Raw genomic sequence first — 12,314 nt, 5'->3', positions numbered from 1 at the left:
GAGGACATGGAGTTAGGGACTCTGGGAAGGCGGGGATCACCCACAATGCCATGCATGCAGCCAATCAGCAGCCAGACAGCCCTCCCTATAAATGGCGGCAGCCATCTTAGATTCTGCCATTTACCAGTGTACTTAGTGCAGGGAGAGATGTCTGCAGGCGCTAGGACAGTGTTAGAAACAACGTCATTGTGCTAAAAAAAAACAAAAAAAAAAAAAAACTATTTACAAGTTCAGGGAAAGATTATTCAAGGTGTAGGAAAGGATAGGGAGGAATCATTCCGCAACATTTATGTTGAACACGGCTCAGTATGGGAGGTTACAGCCTGGGTATTAGGAACAATCCTATTACACCTTGCTGCACTGACTGGGGACCCAAATTGCCATTATACAGCTCTGTAATTCCAGCAAACCGTTCTTATTAGGGTGCAAGTGCTGTTTGATACAGGCATTAACAGGGTTTATTACAAGGAAATATTTCTGCGTCTTATTTGCCTTTGTGCGGTGTAGTTATATGTTCTAAAGCATTTTTTGCCTTGTATTAGTGGGAAAAATGGCTTATTAGCCGTTGTGTGGTGAAGTGCGAAAGTGACAGCCCTTTTTGGCGTGTATTAGTGGTAAAATAAAAAATATATTTGACGATCAGCGGTGCAGTTATCTGTTGTAAAGCCTTTTGTGGCGTGTATTAGTGGAAAAAGAAAAAATATATTGCTGTTTACCGGTGCTGTGCTATATTTGCTGTTTAACGGTGTTTGTCAGAGACAACCCTTAGTTGGCATGGCCCGGAGCAGGCCCTGTGCCCTCACCTGTCCTCAACCTGCCTCTGTCCTTTTCTGTTCCTTCAGCCAGAGAAGTATTGTATGTTGTGGGCTCAGCTTACAGTGAGGACGAGCTACTTGAAGACAGTCGGCAGCTACTAGCCAACCAAGATGTGGAGGAGACATCTGCCCCTTCCTCCATTAGGCGGCCAAGTAGTGATGAGGGGAGTGGCGTGGGAGCTAGTGTTGCGAGCAGTCAGGCTCCTGACCCAGAGACGGTTGAGGAGGACATTAGTGACGTGCAGACATTACTTGATGATGATGGTGTAGCTGATCGCACTTGGGAGCTGGGTGACGAAGGGCTTCATCATAATCATCGGGAGGAGAGGGTGGCAGCTTGCCCATGAGGCAGCAGCGGAGCCAGCAAGTCGCTAGCGTGGCCAGGAGTCAGCAGGGTGGGAGGTCAGGAGTCAATCATGCCCAAGGTAGACCACCCACTTTGCAGGAGCGTACCTGCCCAGGAAGTAGCGGTGCACAGGTTCACGGAGGCAGCAGCGGTAGCAGTCAGTCAGTGCGTAGTGTTGGGGGTAAAATAACCTACTCGGCGGTGTGGTAGTTTTTTGTTAAGGCGCCGGAGGAGGTGAACATGGCCATATGTAGAATCTGTGGGCAGAAGGTGAAGCGTCGCCAGGGTTCCAATGTTGACACCACGGCCCTGGGTCAACATATGCAGCATCACCATAAAGTGGCCTGGGACAACCGTGGCTCCGATGTGGTGGTCCAGCCTGCTAAAGCAACCGCTGCATCACCCAGTGGCATGCACCCGGTTTCAGGCAGTCAAGGCTCCACCACCTCAGCCGAAGGGAGCTGTCTATCCTTCCCATCATCTGCTGGTCCCGATGCTCCTGCTCCTCCTACTCCTCATCAGTCATTCCGTCAGCAATTGTTACCGAAGCGATTGCCAAGAGACAACACTATGAATGCGATCATCCAACGGCGCAGAAGCTGAATGTGCTCCTGTCCAAGTTGCTGGTGCTGCAGTCCCTCCCTTTCCACGTGGTGAACTCTTTCAGAGAACTGATGGCTTGTGCCGAGCTGAGGTGGAGAGTCCCAAGCCATTATTTATTTGCCAAAAAGGCAGTACCAGCCCTGCACACACATGTAGAACAGAAGGTGGGCCAGTCCTTGAGCCTGTCGATGTCTGCCAAAGTGCACGGCAGCGCTGACAGGTGAAGCTGTCACTACGGTCAGGGACAATACATGTCCTTTACGGCCCACTGGGTGAATGTGGTTCCTGCACAGTCACACCAGCAACTTGGCCAGGTGATGCGGCTTCCACCTCCACGTTGTCACGCCGTTGGTCCTGCGACATAGTCCGCCTCTGCCTCATCATCCTCCACCGTGTCCTCAGCCTCCACTGCAGGGGACATTTCACAGTGCCCCTCAGGCATCCCCCAACATGGGATGATATGCAACGTTTCCACCTGTTGGAATTCCACCCTCCATATCTTAGACAGACAATACGAACAGAGAAAGGCCATAAACGATTTCTTGATGATTCAAGCGAACAGGAGTACTCCCCTGTGTAACTTCAATGTCAGCCAATGGCAGCTCATGTGTGACACCTGCCGTTTGCTCAGGCCCTTTGAGGAGGCCATGTTATTTGTCCGTCTCCAGGGCTACGGGATGAACGTTGTCATTCCACTGCTTCATGTCCTGGAACAGATGCTGGTAAATCTGGCTGGTCAGGTGACTGGAGACATGGTGCCTAGATCTCATGGCCGCGTGAGCCCTGTGGGGGCTGAACTGAAGGAGGACATTGGAGCACAAGCAATGTGTAGCAAAATGGATGGTTTTTACACACAGGTGACAGGAGAGGAGGAGCAGGACCAGCCAGAGGAGCTACAGGGTTTCTTTTTGCCCAACTTTCCTATTTCCCCTGATGAGTCTTGAATAAGCGAAACATGCATGTTGGGAATAGGATAGGGTTTTATTAGGGCCAGTATTTGAGGGTAAGGTTCCAGACGAGTCGCCCTTCTTAGGACGAGTGCCCTGTGGTGAGACTGCTCTTGTTTCAAGTTATCAGGGACAGCCCATTAGCTATATCATGATGTCCATGAGTTCAAGACTTCAGGCAGTCATTGCCAACAAAGGGTTTTCAACCAAGTATTAGAAATTAACATTTTATTTACAATTATTTAATTTGTCCAATTACTTTTTAGCCCTGGAAATGAAGGGATTGAGTATAAAAAATGCTTTAGTTCCTCACATTTTTGTGCAATCATTTGTTCAACCCACTGAATGAAAGCTGAAAGTCTGAACTGCAACTGCATCTGAATTGATTTGTTCAAAATCCATTGTGGTAATGTACAGAACAAATACATATGGACCTGACTGTATATTAAAATTCCCCATTTTACAAATAAAAATAAAGAAAAAAAGATGAGTGTTCAATAACTTAACTACCCCAGCATGTTCTGTCAGTGTTAGGGTACTTTCACACTAGCATTAGAATAATCCGGCAGGCAGTTCCGTTGCCGGAACTGCCTGCCGGATCCAGAAATCCGCATGCAAACGTAGATCATTTGTTTCCAGATCCGTATGCGGATCCGTCTGACAAATACATTGAAATACCGGATCCGTCTCTCCGGTGTCATCTGAAAAAATGGATCCAGTATTTAATTTTAAAGGTCTGCGGATGCGCAATGGGCCAATTTCTTGAACACTTGGTACCGGATCCGGCATTAAAACATTTCAATGGAAATTAATGCCGGATCCGGTATTCCGGCAAATGTTCCGGAATTTGGGCCGGAGAAAATACTGCAGCATGGTGCAGTGTTTTCTCCGGCCAATACCGTAGAAGGGACGGAACGGAAGACATCCTGATGCATACTGAACTGATTGCTTTCCATTTAGAATGCATTAGGATAAAACTGATGACGTTTTTTTCCAGTATTGAGTCCCTATGACAGAACTCAATACCGGAAAACTTTAACGCTATTGTGAAAGTACCCTTAGAGAGCTGAGCTTGTCTGTGCAGGCTGAGAGCAATTCAGTCTGATGAAAGCACTGGAAGTGACAGGATGACAAGTACAGTACTGTGTGGTTCTACAAAGAAAGTGAGGGATTTGGAGCTTTGTTCTGGGATTAAATTATCTACAAAGGAAGAAAAGAATCTTAACTAAATCCATGAAAGGAGGATTGCTGTATATGATGATGATGCACCTTCCTACTACCAAGTACAGTTTTGGGCCAAGCAGTTTAAATGTAGTAGGGAATCAAGTGAAGATGACCCCGTTCAGGGCGACCTGTCGAAGCATCTTCAGAGGAAATGTGCCGTAAAATGGAGACCATGATTTTGGAAGTTCGTCGGGTCAAAGTCAGTGTTATAGCTCATGAATTAGGCATATAAATTGGCACAGTTTCCATTATCATAATGTTTTGATGTCAAAGGCCAGTTCCTGGTGGGTGCCATGAATGTTGACAGCTGAGTAAAAAATGTGTCGCCAGCGATTTAATCTCATAGATCCATATTTTATTCATAATAGATCATAGAACACATACTGTATCAGATGTTGAAAGTGAGGCATTTTACCATTTCATGAAATAACTCATTTAGAAATTTTTGGCAGCCATGTGATATTTTATCAACAGTCTGCAATGTCTAGGAAGTGAGGAGACCAATTGCTGGAGTTTTGGGAGAGGACAGTTGTCTCATTCTTGTCTGATGTAGGATTCTAGCTGCTCAACAGTCCTGCGTCGTCTTTGCCAGATTTTTTGTTTCATGATGGACCAAATGTTTTTTATTGGTGAAAGGTATGGACTGCAGGCAGGCTTTTTCAGCACCTGGACTCTTCTGTGTAACCATGCTGTTGTGATGGATTCAGTATGTGGTTTAGTGTTGTCTTGCTGAAATATACAAATATTAAGCAAGACAATGGTATGAAGAAGACGTCCTCTCAAGTTGTTCTAAAACCTCTATATACTGTTCAGTATTGATATGGCCTTTCCATATGTGTAAACAGCCCACGCTAATGTGACTGCATACCATCAGAGATGCAGACTTTTGAACTATGTGCTAATAACAAGCTGGATGTTCCCTGTCCTTTTAAGTCCGCAAAACACGACGTTCGAGGTTTCCAAAAGTTTGAATCATCTGACCAGCAAACAGTTTTCTGTTTTGCCTCAGTCTATTTTAAATGAGCTTTGGCAGTTCTGGTCATGTTGACATATAGCTTCTTCTTTGAATGCTACAGTTTTAACTTGCATTTGTGGATTGCGTGGCACTAATCTCTGGAAGTGTTCCTCTTTGTTATATATGAATTTTAGACCATTACTGGTCTAAATACCATTTACTGAAGACCATTACTGCATATGTCAGAAAAGGAGAACATTAAAGGTCCTCTAGTTAGGTCATGAATATCTAATCGGTGTGGGTTGAGAAGGTAGCACCACAACTTTTCCTAGACCAGTGACAATACGTTCATAAGTCACGTGGCCTAGGCATTGCTCATCCCCATTGAAGTGAATGGGGCTGAGCTGCGATACCAAGCACATCCGCTACACAATGCACAGCTTTGATAAGCACGGAGAAGGCCACAGCGCTCACAGGAGTGCCAGTGCCTTCTCAAACAGCTGATCGACAGAGGTCTCGGGTGTCGGACCCCCACCGATCAGATAATGATGACTTAGGCTACTTTCACACTAGCGTTCGGGGCTCCGCTTGTGAGCTCCGTTTGAAGGGGCTCACAAGCGGCCCCGAACGCATCCGTCCAGCCCTAATGCATTCTCAGTGGAGGCGGATCCGCTCAGAATGCATCAGTCTGGCAGCGTTCAGCCTCCGCTCCGCTCAGCAGGCGGACACCCGAACGCTGCTTGCAGCGTTCGGGTGTCCGCCTGGCCGTGCGGAGGCAAGCGGATCCGTCCAGACTTACAATGTAAGTCAATGGGGACGGATCCGTTTGAAGATGACACTATATGGCTCAATCTTCAAACGGATCCGTCCCCCATTGACTTTCAATGTAAAGTCTGGACGGATCCGTTCAGGCTACAAACGTCTGCATTATAGGAGCGGATCCGTCTGATGAAACATCAGACGGACCCGCTCTGAACGCTAGTGTGAAAGTAGCCTTATCCAGAGGATAGGTCATCAGTAGTAAAATGTCGGAAAAACCTTGTAATATTTAATTTACTATACTGACAATTGAACTAGTTAATCAAATTTAAGACACACATTAGTGAATTATAGTAACCTACCTCTGCTTAAACTATATTTTGTTTCAGGTGAGTTGTCTTTGCTTGGAAGAATGTATTGATAGTGATCCATGCAAGTTTGCACTGTTGGCAAGATCTGGAGAGTCTACTGAAAGATATATTCTGAATTCTACATCTCCTGCTGTAAGACAATTGTGGATTCATGAAATACACAAAATCTTAGACAACCAGCTTAACTTCCTGAATGGTAAGAACAATTTTAAGTTCAATGGCTTCTATTCCCTGACAAACTAATAGGAGAGTTGTTTATTTATTTGGCTCCACAGGAATCTGCATAAAAACATAGGGGGAGATTTATCAAACTGGTGTAAAGTTGAACTGGCTTTGTTGCCCATAGCAACCAGATTCCACCTTTCATTTTCCAAGGAGCTGTGAAAGGTGAAATCTGATTGGTTGCTATGGGCAACTAAGCCATTTCTACTTTACAACAGTTTGCTAAATCTCCACCATAATCCCTTAAAGGGGTTGTCCACTTTTTATTAAGTGATTGTTTAAACTTGAATTCAAAAGATTTGAGAATAAATAAGCTTACGCAGGCTAATGTGAATATTTACGTAAATGTGAATAAATACAAATCACATAGAGAGTATTAAAAAGCAATTAATCATCACTTGCCTACACATACAATATGGGCGGGGGGACTCAGAGTCCGCCATGTCATAGCACATGGCCGACACCCCAGGGTGTTACAAAAAATAAATAAGTTCAATCACATCCTACCTACATGATTTATTCAATGGAGTGCCAATTAAATGACTATGTGCAACAAAGTTTATACCCTTTTCCGCACCCTTCCTCTAACACCACCTCAGATCCTGAGGTTGCTATATACCGTGGCATGTAGGGGGTTAAATTATTTAGATTAGAGTTATAGCTTTCATATTACACAGCTGGCACCTGCCACATATAGAGTGGGATCAGCTTGTGAGCCTGCTCCATAAATCCCTCCTGCACTTAGAGGACTTGTTACAGGTGCAGGAAGTGGTTAATATTTGTAATGGTTCATTCTTTGAGTTCTGTTATGGCTATTCCAAGGGATGGGGTGGTATGTTTGGTGGGTGCGTTTCTTGTTTATTTTGTATTGTAATATGCAGATTATTCAATAAAATTATATAGTTGATTAAAGGGTTATCCAATGACTAATGTAAAAAATGAAAATCAAACATCATATAGGACATAACGATCTCTATCTAACCAAGCTAGAACCAGCCCTGTACTGCACATGGATCCAGTAATCTCCCCATTCATTGCTCTGCTAGAGATGTATCAAGCTGAAAGCTCAAGGGGAGCGTCTTTTCTGCTGCAGCTCAGGGGGGTGTGTCTCAGCTCTCCCTATCACAGCTCAGGAGGAGGTTGAGAGATGAAACTGAGCATGTGCGGCCATCACAGTGAGCAGGTCAAAGAAATAAGAAAAGAATCAAATGGCAGGCAGCGCTATACAGATATATTTTATTCAGTAACACAGTGGCTATTGTAAATTATTAATTACATGCAATTACAAAAGTATTCAGATCCAGGTGCTGGTTTGAAAACTGTAGAATATTTTTTGTGGGACAACCCCTTTAAAAAAAAGAAATCATAGAGAGCAGTGTACGGGCAGTGGTTAACTACGAATGTGATGAGTGCTCAGTGCATGTGAAAAGGTTTGCCTCATGAAGACAATCCCTGTTGAAATTTGTTATTTGGGCATATGTTCATCATAATAGAGGAGAGAGACCCACTTGGGCCTCCCCTCTAGTAGCAAAAAACAGAGCGTTCTGGTGGACTCGAGTCATCCTTTTATTACTTAAACGGCCATTCAGCACCACCCTGTGCCTGCCATGTACATAACAGAGGCTATGCTGACATCTAAATTGGGCACCTCAACAGAGACTACAGACAGAGTCTACCACTTCCTTCCAATATAGGTTTTGGTTGCCAACATGATCTCCAACTGTAATTTTCATTATAACTGTATTTCCTTTTCATTCATCCCCAGCTATTTTATAAAACTAGCCCCTCCCACCGGGCTGTACTGGAACTAAATAGCAGCCCCGGCGCGCACACCCCAGCAGCCCACATACAGTATCTTAATAAAATGGTGCCATGCAATCCAGCAACTAGGGCTGAAACGATTACTTGATGGAATTCGACACAAAAAAAATCCTCCATGCAAATTTTTCGCATTGAGGATTCATTTGTGTCAATTGACCACGGAGCAGGAATGAAGCGCTTGCTATTACTTACTGCTCCGTGGTCACCCACCAACCCGTACCGCTCTGCACTGTATCCTGACACATCGTCAGGTCATAGTGCACGTAAGCGCGCATTATGACCCTACGCTGTGTGACGTCAGGACGACAGTGCAGTGTGCGGAGAAGAAGATGGAGTAGCTGTGGAGCGGCGCCCCTACAGGAAAGGTAAGTACTGGCACTGGGGACATGGCTAGAAGGGGGAAATGGTCGCACTGGGGGCAAGCTGATGGCTCTGGGGGGGGCAGCTGATTGCACTATGTGGGCAGCTGATGGCACTGGGGGGCATCTGATGGCACGGGGGGACTAATGAGTTTTTTTTTTAAAAAGAAAAACGTTCTTTTAATTAGTTTTTTGTTGTTAGAGTCCTTGATTAATCGTTGGATAGAATAGATAGATAGAATAGATAGAATACTCGATTACAAAAATAGTCGATAGCTGTAGCCCTACCAGCAACTATAGTTTTACTTGGGCATGGCCCTCACGAAGGAAAGGTATAGTTTTCCGCCAGATACAAAAGTATTTCACCTCTATACAAATACTAATATTACCAGTAATATTGCCATTGATCATATAATGGTCTGATAGTATGTTAACCCCTTAAGGACCTGCACGATACATGTACGGCGCTGGTGGACGTGACTTAAGGACCAGCGTCATACATGTACGGCGGGCTAATCGGGCGGGTGCAGGTGCTGCGCCCGATCAGCGGCAGCGGTCCGACAGTCACTGACAGCCGGACCCCTGCTGCATATGCCAGTATCAGTGAACACACCGATGCCGGAGTATTAACCTCTTGTATGCCGCGGTGTAAGCTGACCGCAGCATGCAAGGGGTTTGCGGAGGGTACGCGTGCCCTCCTCTTCCCCATCGGCTCCCTGCGCTGCAGTGACAGGGACCTGATGGCAGAGAAGGCAGCCCAATTCCATACATAGGCATCGGGGCTTCCCTTCTATGGAAGCCTGTGAGATCCAGCCTTAGGCCGAGTTCACACGAACTTGTGTGACCCGTGCCCGTGCTGCGGCCCGCAAATAGCGGGCCGCAATGCACGATCGCCGGCAGTAGGTCAGCCGCATCGGATCGCGGACCCATTCACTTTAATGGGTCCGCGATCCGCCCGTTCCGCTAAAAGATAGGACATGTTCTATCTTTTTGCAGAACGGAAGTACGGGATGTAACCCCACGGAAGCACTCCGTAGTGCTTCCGAGGGGTCCCGTCCCGTGCGGCCGTTTCGCGATTCTTTATTTGCGGACCCATTGAATTGAATAGGTCCGCATCCGTGATGCGCAATGCACACGGAACTGTGGCCGTGTATTGCAGCCCGCAATACGGCCACGGATCACACACGTTCGTGTGAACTAGCTAGGGCCTAAGCCCTTAGGCTGGGTCTCAAAGGCAGGTTGTCAGCATACAAGCTTACATGCAATGCATTACAATACACAATGTATTGTAATGCATTGCAGAAGGGATAAGACCCCCAGAAGTTGAAGTCCCAGAGCGGGACAAAAATAAAAATTTTAAAAAGTGTTTTCCATAATAAAAAAGAATTATGTTTCAAGTAAAAAAAAAAAAGCCCCTTTCCAAATAAAACACAAAATTGGAAAAAATAAATAAAAAACAGACATATTTGGTATCGCCGCGTCCGTAACGACCAGCTCTATAAAAATATCACATGACCTAACCCCTCAGACGAACAACGTCAAAAAAAAACTGTACTAAAAAACAAGATTTTTTTTTTGTCGCCTTACCTCACTAAAAGTGCAACACCAAGCGATCAAAAAGGCGTATGCCCCCCAAAATAGTACCAATCTAACAGTTAACTCATCGCACAAGAAATGAGCCCCTACCTAAGACAATCACCCAAAAAAAAAAAAAAAAATATGGCTCTGACTATGGAGACATTTAAACATGATTATTTTTTTTGTTTCAAAAATGCTTTTATTGTGTTAAATGTAAAAACTAAATAAAAAAGTAGACATATTAGGTATCGCCGCGTCTGTAATGACCTTCTCTATAAAAATATCATATGACCTAAACCCTCAGGTGAACACCGTAAAAAAAAAACATAGGACAGTTGCCCAATAAATAAATAAAAACTATGGCTTTCAGAATATGCAGACTAAAAAAAATCTTACTTTTTTTTTTTTTTAATGCTTTATTATGTAAAACTGAAACAAACAACCAAAAAAAAGTCATATTTGGTATGGTCACGTCCATAACAACCTGCTCTATGAAAATAGCACATGATCTAACCTGTCAGATGAACTTTGTAAATAACCCAAAAAAAACTGTGCCAAAACAGCTATTTTTTGTTACCTAGCCTCACAAAAAGTGTAATATAGAGCAACCAAAAATCAGATGTACCCTAAAATAGTACCAACAAAACTGCCACCTTATCCCATAGTTTCCAAAATGGGGTCACTCTTAGGGAATTTCTACTTTAGGGGTGCATCACGGGTTCTTCAAATGTGACATGGCAGCTTAAAATGATCCCAGTGAAATCTTCCCTCCAAAAACCACATGGCGCTCCTTTCCTACTGCGCCCTGCCTTGTGCCCATACAGCAGTTCACGATCACAAATGGGGTTTTTCTGTAAACTACAGAAACAGGGTAATAAATATTTTAAATATATTTAAATAAGCACTGCAAAACCTCTGCAATTTGTACAAAGCTCTGTGCAGTTTTGACCATGCAGGAAAGCACCCATAGGCCATATTTACATGGCAGAAATACACTGATGAGGAAAAGGGATAACTAATCATACACTAGATAGTTGCCAGTCCAATTTATGTATGAGATAGCCAAGATGATTGTCTGTGAAATGATGGTAATCTCGCATTCGAAGCTGTAGTGGATGGTGAGATATGGAGCCTGAAAGTCAAAAGTTCACAACATTTTTACCCTTTTGCTCATCAGTGTATTTCTGCCATGTACATATGGCCTATAGGTGCTTTCCTGCATGGTCAAAACTGCACACAGTTTTCTACAAATTGAAGAGGTTTTGCAGTGCACATTTCATTTGTATGACAGGAGAGAAGAAATGCAAATGAGCTCTTAACAAGCTTTGCCTCGAATGCCACCAGATGTAAGGCAGCTATCCTATAAGTCAATATTCAGCTCTTAACAAACTTTGCCTCTAATGCCACCAGATGTAAGGCAGCTATCCTATAAGTAAATATTCAGCTCTTAAAATAAGCCTTGAGACATGACTTGGTTATTAAATAAGCCAGCACCTCCTCTGCAGACAGCTGTTTCGGGGTGATTGCCTCTCATCAGTGCAGAGCAGAGAGTACTGGCTTAACTGGGTAGGAGGCCTTTAGTTAAACATAAACGTTATAAATGTATTACTGTAGTGATACTGACCTGCAGAATAAAGGTTGTCTTGTTGTTTTTAGAGAACAAACCCAAAAAACAATAGCAATGTTCTTTGTTTTCCCAATATGCTTTATATTGTAGTAATTTTTTTTTTTTTTTAGCCTTGGCGTCTCCAGCTGAATACCACAACCACCACACTGATGGAAACAATCTTAACGGTGGGAACAATTCCACTAGTCTTACAAATTCAACGGGGATTGGTATCTCTGGCAGAATGAGGCCATCTCGAATACCCCAGCCAGTCAGACATTATTCTTCGCTTCTGGTTTCCACTTCTGTTATGTCTGAAACAGACAAATCATCAGGTATGTTCGTTTATAGTGCCTTTGTTTTAAGTTCTCCTATCTATTTAGCTATTCAAACAACACAGCCAACATTATTTCAAATGCAGAGAAAATTATTTGTGATAATGAATTAATTAACCCCAATAAGGTTCGGTACACATGTAACGTTAGTGTGTCGCACAGCCAGTTACCATTCAGCAGCAGCACATCTGTTTTACTAAAAATTGCTACGTTTTGCTGTGATCATTGGCCATGGAGTTTTCCTGGTGAAACATGGTAAAACATGTTGAACCTGTAAAAAGCATGTAGCAAATAACCACATTGCAATTCACCATAGTACAATTTTTTGGCATGACACACTACCAGCATGTGTGAAACCAGCTTAAAAGTTGAA

General features: G+C 44.0%; 1 protein-coding gene across 1 annotated transcript in view; it reads left to right on the top strand.

Annotated features, from left to right (window-relative positions):
• Positions 1–12,314, top strand: part of TRIO (trio Rho guanine nucleotide exchange factor) — a 796,191-nt gene that overhangs the window by 713,924 nt on the left and 69,953 nt on the right. The window contains 2 exon segments of the mRNA XM_040431356.1: positions 6,039–6,216; positions 11,738–11,941. Of these exon segments, the coding sequence (XP_040287290.1) occupies positions 6,039–6,216; positions 11,738–11,941 (382 nt within the window).

This window comes from Bufo bufo, chromosome 5 (genome assembly GCF_905171765.1).
Source record: "Bufo bufo chromosome 5, aBufBuf1.1, whole genome shotgun sequence".
NCBI lineage: Eukaryota > Metazoa > Chordata > Amphibia > Anura > Bufonidae > Bufo > Bufo bufo.
This window is presented reverse-complemented; position numbering and strand designations above follow the sequence as displayed.